Here is a 22,377-nt window from a genome sequence, read left to right on the forward strand (position 1 = left end):
TGGCTCTCTTCCAGCCTGTTTTAGGAATCGATGTAGTGAGGTACGTCTGTCTGTTGGACTGTGTGGACTTACCTCTTATTTAGTCCATGTCGTCAAACTGTCAGGGAAGAGAAAGATATTATGCTGTGTTGAATCACTGTCTGAACTGCTAAATGATTTATTATATGAGAGCTGCCCACCTATACAAAAGTGGAGCTAATGAGATTGCCAAGAAATCACTGCTATTGAGTCTACAGCCAAAAAAAGTTCATGAGGGCTACCCTTAAAATAGCAAAACTGGGGGGAAAAACCCTTTAAAGTTATTTTCATAAGTTTCTCTTATTATTACTTTTTTAATTATGCCTTTCTGTCTGGCCAGCAAAAGTGTCTGGAGTTTTTCCCAGTTTAGAGGCCCCAGTGCTCTACCGTGGGCCTCCAAAAGAAGCCCAAAGGTCAAGAAAACTTCAACTGATCATTCAAGAGAATGGAAAATACCTTCTGGGAGTTGATAATCCATGTTACTGAAATGATTGCCAATACCTTTCTTATTCTCTGGCACTTTGGCAGCTTATGGGACTGCCTATCACAAGAGGTCCTGATCTAGCTGGAAGAAAGGACAGACAATCCATAGGTTGCAGAACTGTCATACCTGTAGCTAATCCAAGCCAGCACTTTGGAGTATATCTACATTTTTTCATTAATTGCTGTTTTTCGAAAGGAGCATATTTACTGAGTGTTTTTTCTTCTTGAAATATAGTATTCATTGAATATGACCCATGCCCAGGAAACTGGATAGGGATTTTCATAAGACTTTAAGGAGTTAGATACTCAAATCTCATCAAAATTAATGGGATCAAGCACCTAAGTCCCATCCATGCCTTAAAAAGTTCCAGTTCTGAGACACTAGTGACACCATGTTTGCTTAGCACGCTAGTAGGTCAGCAAAAGATCAAAATGATGGCATGCCTCTAAGGGGTTGGAATGCTGGCATTAAGAAAACCTTGTAGAAGTCATAGCTCTAAGTTCAGGTCAGACAGCACAAGGAACACTAGAGTAAGTAATCATTTGGCAAACTTCAGTTCAGCATTAACCCTTCCTAAGGGACAAAGGGCCTCCAGTTAAGTTTAGACAGTTTGCGGAATGAGATTTCTCTGAAAATTACTATTTTAATCAGTTTTCAGTGCTGAATTAGACCAGTTGATATGCTAAGTTTGTGTCTGTGCATTTCTTCCAGGCTCTTCAATCAAGCTTTGCTGCAAATCCTTCTCTTTACATACCACTTTGCAGCCAGAACGTAGCCAAGACTGTTGTGCAGGAAGGGATGATTAGCCTCTGGAGAACCTTGTAAGACTGGTAAGCTTCTTACATCCCTCAGTGAAACTTGGGAAACCATGAGCCCATCAGAAATAAAGACTCTCAAACCTTGTTGTCAATCAAGGCCTGTGGGATCTTCATCCCAGTGAGAAGGAAAGTCATGCAAGTGGTTCTACAGGGTGGAAGATTTTCCAGCAGCGCAAGGTGACCAGGCTATCAGCTGTGGGAGCTCTTGCAACGTGAAATCCTCTCCTTTGTACTTTGAGGTAGCTGATGTCAATACAGCACTCAAGTATTCATGATCTAAATGTAGAGGATGGCAGCACTTCAGTAAGGAAAATGGAGGCTCATGAGCAGAGAGCAAGACATCTAGAGAGAGAGTGGTCCTTCAAGGCATGTGCTATGGCAAGCTGTAGGCATGTCCCAGCCTCACCAGGTTGCTACAGTCTTCCCTTTTGCTTTCCGCCACAGTTAATTTCTTGAGCTGCTGAAACACTGTGGAAGAGCTGAGTACAGACTGCTGAAAGCAGCAGAAGGCACTCACAGCATAGGAAAACCCAGCTAGAAACTGTCGTGGTGTGCGGACCCACATGCTGGAGGTGCTGTGCTGGGGAGAAGTGTGGGAGCTGTACCTGTGCTCCATTAAGCCTGCCAGTTCTTAGGGCTGCTTCACTGCAAAGACTGTATGGCTCTTGTTTTCCAAGGGCTTGAAAGTGCTGGAGCCTCCAGCAGCAATGCAGGGGAAAGGGTAAGATGTCAAGAAACTCTTCAGCCTCAGGCAGGTGAGAAGGAGCTGTGAGGGGCGAGAAAGGAGAGTATGCTTTTCCATACATCAGTTATGGACCTTTGTTGTTTTTTTACTAATTCTGCTGCATCCCCCCCATGAACTCGGCAAGAGCACATAGGCTTTCTGAATACATTTGTATTTTTCAGTGCTCAAGGCTGTGAAACCCAGATGGGAGAGAGAGAGATGGGGTGTCTGCAGCCTGTCCCAGAGAGGAGGCTATACAGTGGGGACAACACATCCTAACTTCCAGGATCCACTTATTATCTCCCTCTTAAACTTCTGGCCCTCGATGCCTGAATGGAAATTTATTGGAACATTCTGTATTTGAAAGCTTGTGATAATACAGAAGCCATTCTCTGACTGATTTCTTCTTACAGAAAAATCATTCAGAAGTACGGAGGGAGATGTTTACATCAACAGATATCCTTAGTTTATAACATGGTGAGTGATTGCAAAACTTAGGACTGACTTTCCAAACCTGTTTAAGTTCTCAGGTGATCATAATAGAGTTAACACATCCTTTACAGAAAACACGCACAAAAGATAAGGAAATGAATGCTTAAACACGTAATAAATCTTTTGCTCTTCACAGGATAAATACACTGTGCTTATCAGCTATAAACCGTGGCCTATTTCTTCATTAATCGTAATCATAAGTCTGGCTCAGTTACAGTATGCATTCTACTATCTCTATTTACTTTTGAAGAATACTGCTGTAAATTTCCAAAAGATAAAGGGATTATTTTTTTTTCATAGGTATTTACAAGTTACTAGTTCTGCGTGGTAATAGAAGGAGTACTGATAAATGGAAAGGTATATAACAACAATTTATCTTAAAATTATATATATGCAACTGAAGTTGCCTCTGGGATTGGAAACAGAATATTGATATTGCTTTTAAAACTGTTTAATACATATATTTTGATGTATTGAGGAAAGAACATAATTGGGGGGCACGATTGAAACAGCTGTGTTAAATAGAAATATAACTTTCTTACAGTTTAAAAAGGAATGCTGTGTTTTTCTCGGTGTGTTTTTCTCAGTGTGTCAGATGTCTAGGACCTAGGACGTGTGTAACTACTTGTTACTTTGCTTTTAGGGATGAGGTGTTTGTTGGTGGTGTGGTAGCTTTCTGTCTGTAATACTTACAAAGCCCACTTTGCTGTAATGTGAGCACTACGCCCTGAGGAGAAGCCAGGCTGTTGGGCTGTCCATGTGGATTTCACGAAGGGTTTTGACACTGTGAATCAAGGTAATTTGTTGACACTCCTGTAAATTTGATGAACTAACAAGTTTGGTTTTTTTTTTTAATGGAGGGTGTTTTCAATCAATGATATTTTTAGAAATGTTTTGTGATTACAGAGTTAAGCAAACTGGTATATTGGCCCTGGTGTTACTGAGAACGATGTTTGCTAAACTACCGATGAGCACTGAGGATGCTGACAGTGCCATTTATACTTGGTGCTGTTAAGGTACAAGAGTCCTTACTGGGAGAAGTTATGTGCAAAGAGAAAGATAATGGAGGAAACCACCTATGACTTGTCATGTGTAAGCAGTTGTTTTTAGTTAGCTCCTGCTCGTAATGATAATCAATTTGCACATTAATTGCTTCAAATGTCTTAAAATGCATTTGGATTTATGTTCACTCTGGGAAAAAGTCAGAAGTTACGTTTCAACCAGGACAGTCTTGTTTGCTGTGGATGTTTAAATTTTATATGGGTGCAAAACCAATTGAAGAAGTTCACTGAAGAAAAATCTGTCAAGTGCTATTAAATGTAAAGATACCCCATCTGCCTGTATGGTGCCTCTCCAGGTTCTTGTAAGCTGGTACAGCCCATAAGGGCGCACCACTGTATGTTTAGTCTCCTCGTATGTTCTGCCCCAAGGTCATGCTATTGGCTCTTCACAGAGGCTGGATACTGATCTAGGGTGCTTTTTGATCAGATCCTGTTTAATGCTGTAATGGTCTTGAGACCAGAAATCACACTTGTGATTTTAGGTACATCTCGACATTACTGATGGTTTTGCTTCTATGTGCTTTTTTAAGATGGCATAATGCTGATAGCCTCAGAAAAAATAATGGCCAGGGAAGCAAACCATTTGGTAAGTTACAGTGCCATCTATAGAAGTAACGCAGCACCAGCCTGCAAACTGAGGTCTCATTGCCTGCAAACACTTTATTTAGAACCTTGAACAACCAGGTCACTCTTTTAACCATCAGCTGGAACTAAACATTAAATCCAACAGAAGACTCTGAGCACTGCACTGAATCTTTAGGCATTACAGAAATCCTCGGAAAACTTGTTCAGCTTTCCCTGCTAGTTCCCTCAAGACCATATTCTTCTGCCAGTGTTGTCCCAGTCTTGCATTTGTGTTTTTTCTAGTGGGCCTCCATCTTCTGGTAACAGAGCTGCTTGGTGGTCTCATTAAGGGCCAGGGGACTCTTAAACTTGGCCTTCCCCTTGCCAAGGGGGTAGGCTAGTAAATGTACTTAGGTGAGGCTTTGCATAAGACAGAACTGAGCAAAGTCTAATAATTCTCAGTGTGCACATCCAGTTATCACCCAGCGGCAAAACCTCTGACTGGGAGGTCAGGGGTCTGCCTTCAGCTCCCTATTGTACCTGCAGCTGGTGCTTCTGTATTTTAGGAGCTGGCAACCACCAGCAGGCTGTTACAGTGTACAGTGAGTTGTACAGCTCTCTGAATTACGGTTTGCATAAAGAAACTGGATATACATTAAGCCAAGGAGAGATGTTGAGATGTTGACTTCATGATGAGGTGTGGAAGAGTCAGATTTGAGTCCCTATTCCAGGGACTATTTCAGTGTTTACAAAGTGGAGGACCACTGCAGGAAGAGAGAGAGAAAACCATTCACCATGAAGTGCCAAATAGCTTAGCAGTTAAACTTAGTTAAACATCGAGAGCTTTAGTGCATGTTTTGGCTGCAGAGTGGGAGAAAAAGCCTAGCCAGAGAAGGAACATACATAACTCAGGGCTGTCTGTCCTGTCTCTTCTTTTTCTCTCATTCAAAATGGCACCTAACCTTAGGACAGTATTCACAGTAAGAGTATTAAGCAAGGATAAACACCTCCCCCTTGCCATAGCAATGTATTTAACTCATTTTGGAGTAAACCTGTGCCTAGACTCAGTGTTTCCCACTGGCTAGTTTAAGCAATGCCCTACTCAGCTGGTTGCTTTCTGTGCTTTCCAGCCTTTACCCCCTCATTCCTCCCATTGGTTTTGTTGGGGATCACGCTGCCTAACTGAAGGCTGAGGTTTCCCTGAGCGACAGAGAGTGTGGGAGTGGGGCTTTGGCGGACTCACTCTTCACTGAGGAATAAGCAGCATGTAGTTTGCTCAAGAAAGCTGGTGGAAGAGCACGGCATTTAATGTTAGTCTCCAGTGGCCTAGCCTGACTGCCCAGTCCACCTGCTTTTTCTACCAGTTGGCCACAGCACCGTGGCTTATCAGTAAGCATTCCTCATTGCTTTGGGCAATAATGGCTTTGGTTTGGAAACACTCTCTGCCTCTTATAAGTCTGTGGATTTTGGTGAGGTGAGAAAAAGACGACTCAGGATCTAATGTGGTAGCTTTTACCATCACTGAGAATTTTGCCACCAACTTCAGCCAGCTTAGGAGTTGGATTTGTGACCCTGAAGAAACTGGGTGAACTATTCTTAAGCTAAATGAAAGGAATTATTAACTCCAGATACTTTTAAAATGTCTTCTAGCCCAAACTTCCTTCATTCAGACCCTGATTCTGGAGGACATAAGATTAAAAAAACCCAGCTTCACTGTGCAGCTGAATTTCTGGTGCCTACTTACAGCAATGTGCTTCCATTTTCAACACTGGCTAAAACCGACTTGCAAAACAACTCTGAAGATATGAAAACAAAAGAAATAAGACAAAAGTTCACGGACATTTTTAAAAGAAACAGTATAAAGTCTTTCACTACTGAAAACTACTTTTAAAATGTATTTGATATTCGCAGAAAACACTGTGTTATCTTTTCAAAAGTCTTAGACATCTTAGGTTTGGGGAAAATATTTTGAATGATCAGGAAGAATGAAAATTTGCCTTCCAGGAAGACTAATGCTTAGGATCTTAGTTCCAGAGAGGTAATAAAATTGTTGTGAAGTCACGTAAGTCTGACTAGCTGAGAGTCTAGGTGCTGCTGATACAGGAATACAGATCTCTAGTTCTTTCACCACTGACACCTTCCTTTGGCTGTCATCTAAGTGAATACTTCTCTTTTCTAAATGCCCACCAGCATGTAGAAAGTAGCACAGAGTAAGGTGATACTCCACAAGAATAAGGGCATGATAATGAGAGTCATTAGCTCTCATTGGGATGAGAGTTCCATGGAGTCTCTTGGGCAGAGGTATTCTCTGCATGATCAAGGGAAGCTGTTACCCTTCAAGATATGGTGGGAATAGAGGAGATATCTTAAGACAAAGGCAGTTCTGGAAAACAATCCCCACATCACTGCATGCCAGCTAAACTCCAGCATAGCTCATGCTGTGTGGCTGCTGTGAAGGAATGCAGACCCAGGTTGCTTCTGTCCGTCTGTTATGTCTCATCCTTGAGGCTTCCCGGACTGGCAGACTTAGAGATGTACTAAAACAAGCACATCTGGGCCACAAGACATCAGTGAAACTCATTACCAATTCAAGTACAAAATCTGTATGTTAGAATACAGTACATATCTGTAGAAAAAGACCATTCCAGACTGTGAATATTTTTCAGATCAACTATAGTTTTAAATGAACCATAAAATGAGAGGCCTGTCCTTCTGTACCATGGGCAGTAGTTGTACATCTAAATACCACAAGCATGCACTGGCTGTAGTTCAGTAAGCCTTTTCTAGTAGTCCGTTCCAGTAATTTTGGGTGTTCTTTCCATTTTCAATGAAGAAAGGTCAACTACGATTCCCTACGAGGAATCACATGAGGTTCAGAGCACTTTCCTACATTATGGGTGGTTTCTTTCAATTTACAGCTTACGAAGTATATGAAAGTTTCATAGTATTTGCATAGGTTTCTTCCAGCTAGTTATCTTACAGACACGGGACAGATTTTCAAGGGCATCACTGTGTGCCCTTTTGCTCTGTTCTGGATTTCACTATTCATGCTTTATTTGCAAATAAAATACACACAAGCATTTATTTTGCCCCAGATAAGAATGACTATAAACAAACAAGAGGGGTTGAAAGCCCTTTCTAGTTCCTGAATCTGTGTTTCCCTCCTGAAACAGAAGTCATTCTGAAAGCTTCACTGAAAGCTTGCTTTGAAAATGAGTATTTTTGCAGGCTGCAGACTGCTGACTGCGGTACTACATTTACTAAAGAGATGCAGTCACACAATGGTTTGCCTCTGTTTTATCTAGGTCACGGGCCAGAATTCTCCTCGGTGCTAACATTTTCCATTAAGCTGAATTTGTCAGTGCACAGCGGAGCTATTTTCCTTTTTAAAGCTGGTCCTAAATGGGAATGCTGAGTGTCATGCCTTGTTTAACTGTTTTTGGTTCTGTGTAGAGTCAAGTGGTGAAGTCCTTTCCCCAAGGGGGCTGGCCACTCACTCTGCCATGGCCAAACATTGACCCAGTGTCAGAGTTCCCTAGTTTACACACCCCGCCCCATACATTCACAGCTGCGGATTTTATTAAGTGACTTTGGCAGTGTTCTAGGGACATACCTGGAGGGATTGCTTGCAATCATCCATAAAGAAGAGGAGCTCAGCAAAATGTAGTTGAGGCCAAGTTTAGGTACCAAGAGCCTAATTTAAGTCCTAGAAATTCAAAACCTAGAATTTAAAACCTAGTCCATTCCAGTAGCCAGTGTGTGATAAACTTTCCCTAAATACAATGCAGCAACCACTCTTCTTCTTGTTCTCTATATTATGATGATCCATGTTGTAGGCTGCGTATTTTACACAATGTGGATAAGGTACATAAGAGAAAATAACAAAGCTGGGTCCAGTCGGTGATTTGTTCAGGGCAGTGCAAGAAAACCTAAACATAAACTGTGTGACTGGTTCTGGCCCTCAGTGCCACTAGTTCTGCTCTCTGCTCTAGAGAGAGCCTTTCCTTTACCTGTTGGAATGTATTGTATGTATGAAGTTATTATGTGGATGTAACAAGAAGTATATCTTGGCTGACTGCTGAAATACTGGAAAGAAGAATATTGAGATCTTGCCATAAACATGAAGAATAATGTGGGACTGGAGAAACCATATCCAACTTGTTATTGTTTTATTTCTTAAGAAGCATTATAAAGCTTATTTCTTAAGAAGCTTTCCAGCAGCATTCTTATGAAAAAATCCCTGAACAGAGGGAAGTTGCTCTGTTGGTGGTCACCACTGGTGAAAAGTCCAAAAATCTCCTGTCTGAGAATGAAGGCAGAGACAGCCCACACAGGTCTGTGCTCTTCTAATACACACAAACGTTATCTATTATATTGCAGTGTGCAAATATGCTAAAAATGTATACTTTATTTATACAAACTCATGTTACTGCTGTGGTAAAAAATATTTGGGAAAGCAGTTGAACTTGTGAACGCTTACACTTCAGACTATAGTTACATTGTTGAGATTCACATTTTCTGCCTGGTTATAATTTATAAACATTGGATTTAGTCAGGGAAAGTCTTCATACAGCTTAACTGTAATTTCCTGCGGTAAATGGAGTCTGATGAGTGAGGATATGAAATCTTGGAAAAGTTTAATCATTTGAAGGAAAGCTGTCCCGCTTGATGTAGTAGAATCAGTATAATTTTGTGAGAAGGATTGGCAGTTTGCTAATCCCTGTCCAATCCAGAGTGAAAAATACCAAGTGAGGGGCTTCCGCTTGAAAGCAAATGGATTTTTGCCCTCCTAACATCATGGGATCAGGCTCTGAATCTAAGCAGATGTGGAAATATCATCAAGTGTCTGACTGAGGAAATCACTTCAGCCTATACATAACTTCAACCATGTGCTCTAGCCTAACTGAAGGCTTGATTTCAGTTGACATCATGGACTAACCGTGAGCTGAGGTTCTTTGTAAAATCAGAGCCCAAGTGGTACATAGTAGTTAAAAATAAGTGCTCCTGTTGCAGACTAAAAGCTGAATTTATCCAGCATATTTGAGCAGACAACTTTTCACTGCCCCACCAAATCCAGTAGAGTCTACTGCCAAAGTGATAAAATGACATTTCCTGACATGTACATATCAAATGAATGTCAGTAACAAAACTAATATTGCTGTGGAGCTAATGTTTCGATCTTTTGAGAAGAATTTTTTTCTCCTTTTGATTCCACCTCACAGGGGCCAGGCGTACTTGTGCAATCTCCTTTCAAATGTGCCAGCTAAGCCTATAGGATAAAAACCAAAACAAACAAAAAAAACCCAAACCAAACCGAACCAAACAAACAAAAAAGCCCCAAACCAAAACAAGACCTGCATATTGTTAGCTGCTGGTGGGAGAAATATCTCAAGTTCTGAAAATCAAAGAGATTTTTAACTGATTTCTTCCCATGTTTTTTCGGTTTGTCAGTGAGCGTGTGGTTCTCGGCTTGCAACATAGCAAGCATATTCCCTGCAGGAAACACTGGCAGCGGTTGCAGCTTCTCCTGGGACTCTCTCCTATTACAAGCCTCAGGAGTGGCAGCCATGAGCTATCCCCATCTAAACTGCAGCTAAGCAAAGGATTAAAGTCAGTCATCTGAGTGACATGTATCCCTGCAGCAGCCATGGCATATGGGGCGGTCAAAATGAAGCAACTTTTGTAAAATGTGTTGTGCAAGATCCCCAGCTGCTTAACCAGCAGTTTCTCATTGCCCTGAAAACACTGCCTTTCCCAAAGAGCAACTGTGTGTAGAGCAACTTTCCTGAACCCTCACAGCCTGATCCAGGGCTGTGAACATGTATCAGACTGATTCAAACCAAACAGAGGATTTTGCCACTTTTTCTAAAAGATTTGCATGACATTTTACAGGCAAGTTTGTCATCGCTGCTGCCTGCGCTGATCATTTCTTAAAATGCAGCGGGTGTTACTTTATGACTTGTTGCCAGAGGGTATTGTTGGGATACAGAAAATTGAAAACCAAGTCCCAAACGGTGTGTCATAGTCAAGGGAGATCATGTTTGCCTCCGTGTGTAGCACTGGGCTGCACCTGAACCTCTAATAGCTGCTTTCTGAAGTGGTGAAAAATTAACCGCCCAGTATCTAACCCCTTCTCTCACTTTGAAAAATTGATGCTGACAAATACGTTGTTTATTGGCATGACTTGACCTCCAGGCCCATTTTTCAGTGAAAGGAGAAAGAATGGTTGGTAAAGTCAGAGAAAGTATCAAGGTAGCCAAAAAATTATATTATTTTCTGAATTATCTTGTTACTTCATCAATACTTCTTCAGACCATTCCACGAAACCACCAGGAATGTGGCCACAATTTTGCCATCTGACCCTTCTGTATGTCAGAAAGCCTGAATACTGCAACCAGCCTCTTCTCTGTAATCGCCTGCAGTTCAGATTTATGCATGCTTCTCAACTTCCCAGTGTTACTAAACATTTTTGTGGAATGGGAAGGGGAAAAGGAGGGAGAAAGTAATATTTCTTGAATCATGATGCAATAGAAGTCTACTCGAGAAATATCTTGAGGCATTAGAAGTGGACTCAAGAGACTGTATGTCAATACAGACCCTCTGTTGCAGACAGACATGAGTTCACCTGACTGTTCTCCAAATCAATCAAGTTGTGGTTAGCCTAACACTGAGCTTCAGCTAATAAGCCATGCTAAGAGGGAGGGTATATTAACCCAGGCCCCAAGCCAAACTAGTGTAAATATAAAACTCTGCCTGCAAAAAGCTCCACATGTAGTTATAAAGTTCATTTTAATTCCAACCCTGCCATCAATTTCAAGCATCACCTTAGGCAAATCACTGACTCTATATAGGTCTCAGTTCCTTACTTGCAAAGCGGGGACAGTAAAACTGCATTTCTCCCACTTTGCATATATTAAGAGCGGAAGCTGTTCTGGTAAGATGTTAACATGCACATGTATAAAGACTTGAAAAGAAAATGCAATTCAGTCTGGCTACGGTGCTGTGAGTAATAATACCTCTCAGTATGGTACTGAGTGTTCCTAAGTAATGGAATTGACTGTCTTGTTTTTCATATACTCTGCTTGAAATGCTAAACCCACTGGAATACCTTTGCTCAGTCTTGTTCCTCCAACGTCATGCAGATCTCCTCACTTTTTATATCTTGCTGCAGGCCTTGCAATATCAGCTAACCACATCTGAAACTCATCTAAGCAAAAAGTACATAAATTTTCAAATCAGTTCTCTGTTGCTTGTTCCTTGTGCATTGGGCTTCATCTAAAGCTACATTTCTGATGCAGAGCAATTCTTTAAAGGGTTGAGAAACTTCATTAAACCATCTCATCTTGTTTATGGTACTGCTGGAAAGATGACTGTTAAAAACCAATCAGGAATTCTCTCCTTTTCCCATTTTCCCTATGAAGCATTCTCCACTCTTTTTCCTGCTCCCCGTTCCCAGTAGGGTTCCGTGTCACCCTTAGGGATGTTGCACACATCCTCAGGGAGGACGCCCCATACTTCTATTTCTGATTCACTGACCATGGAAGTTACCCGAGATCTGCCCCTGGCCCCTGCTTTCCCCTACTCTTTGTGAAGAGACAACCCTCCAATCAGTGACAAAACCTGTGCCTCCTCCTAGATACATCAGCTGCTGTTCCTGCAGCCATTCTTGTCCTTCCACCCCAGCCAGAGCAGAAAAGCAACAGTCAGCAGCACCAGCCTCCAGCTCTTCCTGTGAGGAATGGCTCCCCCACGCATGGCATAGGGAGGAGACTCACAATCAGCTCCTCATCAAGGAGCACAGCACCCTTTTCCCAAGGCTGGAGCAACACTGATTCCTGTTCCAATTTTTCGTTCTTTAACAGGTAACCTGGGGCAGCTTAACAAAAGCTGATTGTTAAATCCTGGTCCCTTGCAAACTTCTGAGGATGGAGATGCCCCCATTTCTCTGGTGACTTGTTCCAGTACTGTACTACCTTCCCAGTGAAGAAGCACTCTTCTAGTTTCTGAATGTCCCGAACTGAACCTTTGAAGCTGCAATTTGTGGTTACTGCCCTTTGATAATACCATCTCCTACTACCAAGAAAAAAATTGGCTTTGTCATCTTTGCAACTGCCCTTGAAGTAGTTGTAGGCTACAATTAGATACTCCCTTAGTCTCCTCTGTACCAGACTACACACACCCAACTCCACCAACTTCTCCTTGTAGGCTATACGCTCCATGTCTCTGGCTGCCTCAGTAGGCTTCTGCTTGACCTTCTCCAGATTCCTCCATGTCTTTCTTGGACTGGTGTGGGGACACCCAGAACTGAACATGCTATTCCAGGTGCAGCCTCACCAGTGCCAAGTAGAGATGGATGATAACCTCCACCTGCGAGCCTCACTCCTTCCAATGCAACTCCCAACATAGTATGCGATTTGCCTTACTCGTGAGGAGAACACACAATGTGTGGGCTCACACTCAACTAGGCACCTGCCATAACCCCCAGGGCCTGTCAAGCAGGGCTGCCACTCGGCCCATTGCCTCCCAGCCTGTGCAGAGACATGCAGTGGCTCCAGCCAGGTGCCAAGCTCTGCACCTTGCTGTGTTGAACTCTGTAAGGGTCTTCTAGCCCCATCCTCTCATCTACCAAGGTCCCTTGCGTTTGAAGCATTTGTAATGACAGCCACTCCCTGGAACTTAACATCACCCTGCGCAAGAATTTAAAAATGACAAAACGCGAGTGATATTTTAATTCCTTTGGTCACAAAGGAATTTTAATGCTGTTATTCAGCTTCTGGCTGCTTTTTTCCCAGTTCTTGTTTGCTCCCATTTGGTCCACAATCCCCCTGAGCTGCAGTCCTGTCATCAGCCTCTTCTTGTCTGTTGGCAGCACCAGGAGAGGGATCCTGTGACTACGAGGTTTTTTGCCAGTCTCTTGTTTTCTCCCTACGCCCAGCACGCAGGCTGGTGGGACCACCCCCTAGAGCTCCCTGGTGCCTTTGCATCAAAGGCAGAGGATACTAGTATGTCTAGTTCCCTTTTTCACGTAACTACTTCTCCATCTTAAATACCTATAGATTGATAAACTGGTCTGTGCATCAAAAGCTGGATGCTGGTGGAGTTATTTCCACTCTTTCTTTCCTTACTCCCCCAAAAAAGAAACCTATTTACCATGGAAATAGTAGTGCATATATTGAACAGCGGAAAATACTGGGAGAGGAGGTGGTGAGCTGCAGTATCAGCTACAAATAAACTGTGGACCTAAGCCAAAGGCTATTGAAATGCGTAAGAGGCTTTGAATGTTACATCATGCCCAAGTTAAACTTTTGACTGAATCACGGATTGGATATTTGGCTCTAAAATCAGAAGTGCACTTAAGCATGTAAGTGGTCCCACTGAAAGCGGCTGGGCTACCTGTGGACTTAACATCACAGACGTGGTTGAATAACATTGCACCAGGATCTGTTTTGCCAGTGGTGGCTCCTAAATCAGACTTGCTGCTGAAAGTTTCCCAATGCTGCCACCTACAGAACAGGCTAACTACAGCTTTCGACATAGCAGAGAAAATAATAGATTGTGTACAGTCAGCCCTGGATATGGTTCTGAATTAGCAATGTGCAGGTCTAAACAGACAATCCTGAAATCCTACTTGAGATTCTTAAATATTTCTCAAATATTTCCAAGGATAGTTCTATGTATCATCTGTTAAAACACCACCTCTGGAAGGCTGCACAAAAATGGCAGGAACCTGTTAATTCGAATTAAATAATTTGCTCAATAGACTCCTCACGTATCTGGAAGAGCAGCAACAGCCACTCACAGGTTTCTTTCAGAGTGGGCATAAAACTTGAAACAGGCTTAACAAGATCCTGCCCTTCTCAATAATTGTCAGTGAAAATTCAGGGGTAAATTCAGGAAAAACACGTAGAGGTTGAGATGAGAAATGGACAAGGAAAAAATATTTAATTAACGAGGATGCACAGGAAATAAAGGAACGGTAGAAGTTCCACATGGAACTACAGATTTAAGATAAAATTACAAAGAGGAGAAAACAAGCAGAGACAAGAAACAAAAAGAGCCTCACTCCAGATAGGATGTGACCAACAGAAAATATTAATTATCAGAGAGCATCTTCTTAGGAAAGCAATATGTTTTGATTCACAGCATTCTAAAAAAAAGCCTACAGATATTTATACCTCCTGGTCTAAACACTTCTGCTGCAGTGTGAAACAATGGGCAAAGATTAAAATTCAAACACTTGAAAGTAGGTAAAACCAGCCGGAAAATGTGCATTAAAAGCATTTATTTTGAGATTATACACACCTGATACAACTTTAAAGCATCTTCTATCTTTTCTATTTATGGTTTATTCTATATGGTTTCGACTCGGCGCACACACACTTCCATGCGCCCTGACTTTTCTTCTGAATGCAGTAGCACATCTGGAACAGCTGTACTATTATTATTGCAAAAGCTTCCATCTATTCATCTTACAGATCCTCACCCGTTGTTTGAGACCTCCTTCATCCGAAGCAACTCTATACCAACTCCCAAGATCTTTGCCACCCCCAACAACTCATCGTTCTCTTTCTGCCAGGCTGTTTTAGAGGAAAGCCCAGCTGTTTGCCAGGCCCCTGTGGTCATTTTAGCAGGGGAAAACAGCGTTGCTAGCGATGTTATACACAAGTGGATGGATAATGTTCATTCCTTAGTTGTTCTCTTTATTTCCATCCTTTGAAGCTGAATGTCGGACCAGAAAACGAGCAAATAAGAAAGGTCTGTCACAACTCTTTCCCTGTTTTATCATGAGGCCAAAATTATTAAAATGGTGCCTTTCAGTAGATTCTTAGCCCAGACGCTTGAGCAAAAGTGAAAAAAAGTTTATGAAACACTAAAATAATTTCAGTAGCACTAGAGATTTATATCGCTAGGCTAAGAAGAAGAAAAAACAAAACCAGAAACATTTGATCGCTGTGATCCCTGTAAAAAAATACATTGTACCTCAAAGGCGATTCTGGGTTGCTTCAGCATCGACTGCCTGCCTGTGTGATTGTACAGAGGCACAGTTACAGCAGGTACCCTCAGCAACAGCCTTAAAGCTGTGAAACAGGGCCGCTGCAGAATTAAAGCATGCTCCCACAGGTCTGGCATGCAGCTGACTGGGCTCTGCTCTCTCCCCTGCCCCCTCCTTCTACCATATCTGATTTTTATTGCCCCTTCCATGCTCCTGTGCTGATGCCACATGCATTTCCTCTTTCGCAGGCTTTGTTGCTAAGCAGCCTGAGCCACAGGCACGGCTCTGAGCCTGCGCCAGAGCAGGAGGCTGCAGCAGAGATGCCCCAGGAGGCCTCCCTCCACCCTGCAACAACATCCACTGACAGGCAGAATAAGATGCTGTTGCAGAGAACAGACGTTTTCTTGGGAAGTAGCTTTTACCTCCTTGCTAACAGAAACTGAAAAAGACTGATGTTCAGAATTTACATACTCTGAGCTTTAGCTAATTCTCAGAATTTGAATTGTGTTGCAACCCCCTGCTTAGTTCAGCTATCAGGTAATTATGAGTAGTAACAAGGCCCAACACCAAACACCTTCAGACCCCACATGGCTTTAATCAAAGCTTGGTTTTGAATCACCCTTCAGAAAAGCCTGGATGCCAGGAACAGTTTGCAGCGTACACAGCGCACCAGTGACCACCTAAGGCAGTAAGTTACCCAGCACCATACAACATGCCTGGCAGGCACAGGCTGGGACGCAATGCATTAGAAGTCCGGAGTTGAATGGTGTTTTAGCCCTTCTCACAGCTACCCAAGTCATCAGCAAGGAGCTGCAGATAAACAGCAGCTAGACTCAGGTAAGAATAGATACCATAGAAGGTCCAAGCTGAGGCCAAGGAGCATGTAATATATATTATCTAGTCACCTTTCTTCCCCTTGAACCCCAAATTTTGTCCAGCTATTATGAACTCATGTAGCATGGGTTCCTTCTTTTTCAGGTTGTTTTGGAAAGGACAGGTAGCATAGCCTCTTTCAAGGTCTTCCCAACACAATCACAAGTTAATAAGCACACACTGACTGGTCAGCATTAGCCTGCAGATCTCTTAACCACAGGTAGGAAAAGACCTGTTTTAAGAGTCTCCGGTAAGGAAACACAGCACCAACCAATTCAGTGGCTATTCTGTTGCCTGTAGCATTAGTTCTAATAGCCTCACACCTTTCCTCTCTAACTAAATGTATTCAGGGTGGCAAATTGCAGCTTAAGAGTTTCAGACTGGACATCAGGGAAAAGCTTTACCGGGATCATGCAGCACGGGACCATGCTACAAGGACAGTGGAGCATCTCTCCATCCTTGGAGGCCTTCAGGTCACTAGAAAAAGCAGTTGTCCTGCTAACCTGAAGTCAACATTTACTTTTTGCTCAAAGAGCTTTGAGGGTCCTTGGAGAACAAGGTTTATAGAAGATGCCATATGTAACTCCTATTGGAGAAAGTTAGTGATCACTTAGTCCATTTAGTCTTCCAGCAGAACATTTTATTCTCATTAAGGACAAGGAAATATCAACCAACAGCTCAATTAACATGACACAGATTAAACAAGCCCTGTTAAGCATTTTCTACTTAACATGTGGAAAAAGAGTCTAAAGACATCTGATGTGTCCAAACTGTTCACATTAAAACTTGAGCTCATCCTTTAGCATAAGCTCAGCTGATGTTGCTCCTGTGTATAGCAAAAGGTGGAAACAATTTAAGTTACCAGAACAGCTGTGTTTAACAAGTACTGAAGCACTGGAGTTTAGACTGCATTTACTGGTGTGCTATTAGACTGCTTTCCTTGCATCTCTTCAGAGTCTCAGGCAGACTTGCAGAAAGCCACAGCAGAAAAACGAACTTCTCCTTTTTCACGCTCTGTAAATTGTCTGCAGATCTTAGCAGAATCCTTGGAAGAAAAGAAAAGCAGCTATTTAGAGTATCAGAATACACTTTCTGTAGAGACCAAGTCTTTGCAGCTCCTCTGTGGGTTCCACCAACTATGTTACAATGTCTCAGAGCACTAACTAATAAATACACTAACAGGTATCTAGCTCTGTAGCACAATACTACCTTCTTACGGTATAAGCACCACCAACTTGTGCAGGAAGTAGGTACAGCCACTATACACTGAATGCATGCCTCTTGCCCTTTTATAAGCCTTGTCTTCAGGGAAACAAGATGGCAGGAGGAAATCTTACCTTCAGTAGCAAGTCATCTGAGCTTGTGCCATGGTTTACAGGAAATGGCATACGCCCATCTGTGAAAGAAAGTGTACTTAGTATTACTTCTGAACTAGCAGAACTGAGTATAGTGGACCCAAGAAACAAGTACATGCATGAAGATGCTTGGGAAGTCAGAATAAGTTATCAATACATAACTTGAGCGAGAAGGGAACTAATTATTCCCAGCTCTACAGGAGATGAGAGGCTTTAGAAGAGGGCCTAGGCCTTCAATGGAACCCATCTTCAGTTAAAATCTTGAAGATAAATATATATATACACTTATATATATTTATCAGCTTCAAGAGATTCAATGAGCAGCTTAACTAGCTCCAAGTATCTAGCCTGAGCCCCCAGTGCTGCTATACAGTGTAAAGTAGACCCAGTCCAACTCCAGAGTTCCCAGGACCTCACCCAGTTCATACAGATGTCCATCCACATTGACAAACAGGATGAAGTGGAAATTCACACTGTTGTCCTCAACCTTAGGAGAGACCATTAGATGTATTTGTTAGATTGAAAAAATGCCTAGTACTGCAAACCCTGCTTGTGACTACAGGGCAGAGATGTCAACAACAAAGCAAAATGGAAGGACTAAAAACTTAAGCTCAGCTGAAGAGGCCTCTGCAAGACCTCTACTAGGCCAAGCATCAAAATTCATAACAAACAGTCACATTTTCAGATGGTCTGAACCCACGTTTTCAATCCATGTTTGAGCAAGAAACCCTACACGTGTATTCACCCATGAGTCACTCATGTCTCTTCCCTCATTAAACCATAACAGCTCTTCTCCAGGCAAAACCACCTGCATTGCTCTACCACCTTCATTAACCCCCTCTCCCATGATTTTGCACATCTATCTCTTACCCGACATTGTCCTTCTTGTGCAACCGAATTGTGGACTTCTTGTATAGCCTTAAGAGAAAGCAGACACAGGTTACGACATCCTTAAGTGCTGATAGCTGTCAGCAGTTTGTGTAGTTCATGTACCTTATTATTTGCAAAATGCTTAGCTCTCTCTTCAGGCGACAGATCAGCTGTTTCATCAAGAAATTTCTTCAGGGCAGACCCCTCATCTGCACAAGATGATCAAAGATTTTATTCAGCATAGGTTGAGCATCAGTTACAATTCAGATGCAGCCCACAGTGACCAATGCTTGTCGCACTAACTGGGAGTCATTGCATTCGGCTTGGAACCATCTCCAGCATAAGCACATTACAACTACCACTTGAAGTAAGCTATTCATCCAGAAGCAATTAATGACAATCTACAAAACCAGCCAGAGTTCAAGCGTTCCAGGGTACTCCGGATGCTTGTCTTAGAACTCACTTTCAAATGGGATTTAGCTTTCCTGATTCCTGCCCCACTGCTTGCAGATTTGGCAGAAGCATTCAGTCCTGTTTTAAAGAAACCCAAGAAAGGTGCCAGATGTGACAACACTTACGTATCAAGTAACAGACTATGGGTAGATGAAATCGTTTCCCTGCCTTCAAATGAACACAACACTTGTCATGCCAGGCTTACTTTGGTTTTCCAGAATATCAATTAGCAGTGCAGTACTAAAATGCACTAAGTTCTAGTCTCACATGCATCATTCATTTCACTCATCAGAGTGAACTATTTCAGAAAATCCCCTCAGAAAGAGTAAAGCAAACTACTCCCATTTAACCTTCCAGAGGTGTTTTTTTCTTTGTTTAAGAAGGAATCCCAGACCACCCAACGGGTTCAACTTGTCTTGGAATAACAAACTTAAGTTGTGTTTTGCAGATCTGTAGTCTTTGAGTCTAGAAAACACTCTATTGTTCAATGACAACCCTTTTTTGACAAGAACTTGCAAGCCTGTTTCCTAAGTTTCCAGCCACCAGTTGCCTAAGCCAGTTTTATATCCTTTTCTGTGAGAACCGTTGTAACTATTACTTCTGCAGGAAAGATCTACTTACAGACCCTTATCAGCCTGTACTACTTTCATAGCAAGAAGAAAACCTGTTTAGACTGATCTACAAGCTACCCTGACCAAGTCTAATTACACTAGACAATTGGTATGAAGAATTTTACCTCTTCAGTTGACATCATCAACACCAATATCAATAGGTACTTCTGGACATGTTACTTCCCATTTACAAACAGCCTTTGGCCACTCCTGCTATGTGCCCTTTTCCTCTTGCATTGCTCGCTAGGATGATACCTCTGCAGCTATCAGAAAGGAGTCAAAGTACACTCCCTTCTGCAATTCAGGCAGGTGAGACCACGTGCCCCTCTCCAAGAGCTCAAAGACCCACTTACCAAAACAGTTTGGCATACCTTAACTTGGCTTGCAGGAAAGCCCCAGGTGTCTCCTATAGCCCACACCCACTCAATCTTCCCATCATAGAAAAATGGAAATTTAAGCACTTCAGAACATTCATACTCACCAAGCTTCAGTTTATCTTTATTATTAGCAACTGCATGTATCAGACCAATTGTCCCACAGGAGTTACTGACCGTCTGCTTCAAGAAATACACCTTGGAACTGATTTCTTGGTCCTTTATTTTCTCAGTCTGTTGTTTCCTGAAGTTCTCATGCTGTAAACATGTAACTGTTTTAAGCATTTCACCACAGTCATCTTTTTATTATGCAAACTACCAGACAAATGAGTTGTGCAGGAAAATCAATACCAGCACTGGACAAAGATCTGCCCAGAAAGTCATCTTTGTGGCACAGGTCCAATAAAGCATTTTAGGTCTATACTGGATGCAGGCCAAGTCTTAATGGACTACCTGCATGACTCTGTCATATGCAAAAGCACAGTTCTTAGCCTCTCCATCTATTCTCTGTACACTGGAAATAGCTTGGAGTAGGAAATAATATAATGGATAGGCTCTTTTAGATCCTCTCCCAGTTGTTGCAGTCCATTTAATGAGACTACTCAGCATGTCTCTGCAATAGCTTACCTTCATACCTTTAGGTTACTTGCCTTCACAAACCCCTCCCCATCAGAACAATGTATAGACAAGTGTAAAACCAATCACTACTGAAATTAGATAATCTTTCCTCTAAAGAACCTGTTAAATATACTTTATTTCAAAGTCCATCTCCTCATCTACTTCCTTAGCATCAATTGGACTAAATGTATTCATCATAGAGAATTGATTTAGGCCTCTCCAGACACAATGATTCAGCATGGTAACAGAATCGCTATTCCTCAACTCAAGACTGCTCATGGTTTTTTTTGTCTGATGCACAAAGCAAAGCGTAAGGGAAATATTAGAATAGAAGGCCTTGTTTTGTTGCTCAGCGCATTTTAGTTCAGGCTAGCTGAAGGCTGGGGCCAAGCACTCACCACCCCACCAGCCACATACAGCCCCAGAGCAAGACAAACCCACTACCGACCATCTGATGCTTGGAGAGATCACACAGGTATGCCCCTAAGAGCCTCCAGCGGGTGCAGACACTGCTGCTGACAACAGCCTGCTCTTTACTCCAGGGGCACTTGGGCCAGAGGCGGCCCGGCTGGCATATGCAGGGCCACCCCCTCGGGCACCAGCTGTCGCACAGCACCGGCGCAGCCGCGGGGCCCAGCCGGCTGTCGCCTGCAGCCGCCCCGAAGGCTGGGGAAGGAGGGCACCCCGGGGGGACACCACAGCCGCCCGCCGCCTACCTGCTCGGTGAGGGGGAACAGCAGGAGCAGCGCGCAGGCCGGGGCCGGGACGGCGCCCAGCGCCTCCTCCTCGAAACCCAGCACGTCCACGAAGCGCCAGCCGGGGCCCACCCCGAGGCGGGACAGCACCTGCACGGGGCACAGCGAGCGGGTGGCACGGCCGCGACATCCCCCCGCCCCGCGCCCCCCCCACCCGCGCCCCAGTGACACAGCACAACGCGCGGCACCGCGGCGCCACCTGCCGCCCGCGCCCCGCCGCCACCGCCGGCACCACCCGGCGGGGGGGGCGCGGCCTCAGCGCCGCTCCGCAGGTGCGGCCGCGCCCCGCGCAGCGGTTCGGTGCGACCCCGCGCCGCGCCGCGCCCTTCCAGCCGGCTCTGCCCCGGCAGGGCGGGATGCGAAGGGGCGGCGCCCACCCGTCCCGGTCCTGCGGCGGGGACTCACTTTGTTCAGCATCTGGAAGACAATTCGGGGGAAAAGGGGTGAGTGCCAGGGAGAGACGGCGCCCCCACCCCCCAGCCCTCCGTGGCCCCACCGCCAGCTCCACCCCCCCGCGGACCCCCCGCCAGCCCCCGGCCCCACCGCCCCTCGCCCACCTCAGGGTTGATCTCCATAGGCTGCCAGGCCATGGCTGCAGGGAGCCGGGAAGAAGGCAGGCTGCGCCCCAGGCACGACGATCTCCCCCACGGCACAACACGACCCACGGAACCCCCCGATGCCGTCGACGCTGCGGCGGGGAGCCGCCCACCCAGCTCTTATATAGGGGTGGGCTGGCCCACTCCGCGGCGCGGCGGGGGGAGAGGGAGGAGCAGGGCACGACCAAAGAGCGGGGGGACGCGGTGGGCTCGGCCCCGGCAAAGGGAAATGCCGACGGGGAGCGGGTGTCGGGGGGTAGCGGGGCGAGGGAGAGAGAGCCCGGCCGGGTCTGCGGTGGGCCGGGGGCGTTGCCCCAGCCCCGGGCCCGCTTCCCCCGCGGGAGCGGAGCGGGGCCTGGCCGGCGGCGGGGGGGACCCCGGCCCTCCTTACGGCGGTGCGGAGAAAGTGCTAGAAGCGGCGGGGCCGACGTGGGGGGAGCGGCCCGTGCCCTGCCCCTCGCCCCCTCACCCCCCGCTCTCGGTGTGTTGCATAAAGGTGCGTACGATGGTCGTGGCAGACAACACAAGCATTAGGTCGTTATTTTTAAAATTTCAGTATGATGATAAAACTGTCATGAAAGTCACCTGTCTTGCCGATTGCACCTCTGGAGTTTGAACCAGTTCCTGAACCAATCCAATGAAGTTGGGTATAAAATATTGGGCTTTTCATCTTTTATTTATGACCTGAGAAACTTCTCCATGCAATGTCTTTGGACTA

At 44.3% G+C, this 22,377-nt stretch overlaps 1 protein-coding gene across 1 annotated transcript; it reads right to left on the reverse strand.

The window, feature by feature from the left end:
- Nucleotides 1–16,645: 16,645 nt before the first annotated feature.
- UCHL1 (ubiquitin C-terminal hydrolase L1) lies at nt 16,646–21,768 on the reverse strand. The gene is made up of 9 exons (XM_075091599.1): nt 21,621–21,768; nt 21,469–21,480; nt 21,025–21,153; nt 19,798–19,948; nt 18,376–18,461; nt 18,253–18,300; nt 17,800–17,869; nt 17,365–17,423; nt 16,646–17,072 (listed from the first exon to the last, which is right to left on the reverse strand). Exons 1-9 carry the CDS (start codon nt 21,651–21,653, stop codon nt 16,986–16,988), a joined length of 675 nt encoding a protein of 224 aa, XP_074947700.1. The 5' UTR covers nt 21,654–21,768; the 3' UTR covers nt 16,646–16,985.
- Nucleotides 21,769–22,377: the final 609 nt, after the last annotated feature.

Source organism: Phalacrocorax aristotelis, chromosome 4, assembly GCF_949628215.1.
Source record: "Phalacrocorax aristotelis chromosome 4, bGulAri2.1, whole genome shotgun sequence".
Lineage (NCBI taxonomy): Eukaryota > Metazoa > Chordata > Aves > Suliformes > Phalacrocoracidae > Phalacrocorax > Phalacrocorax aristotelis.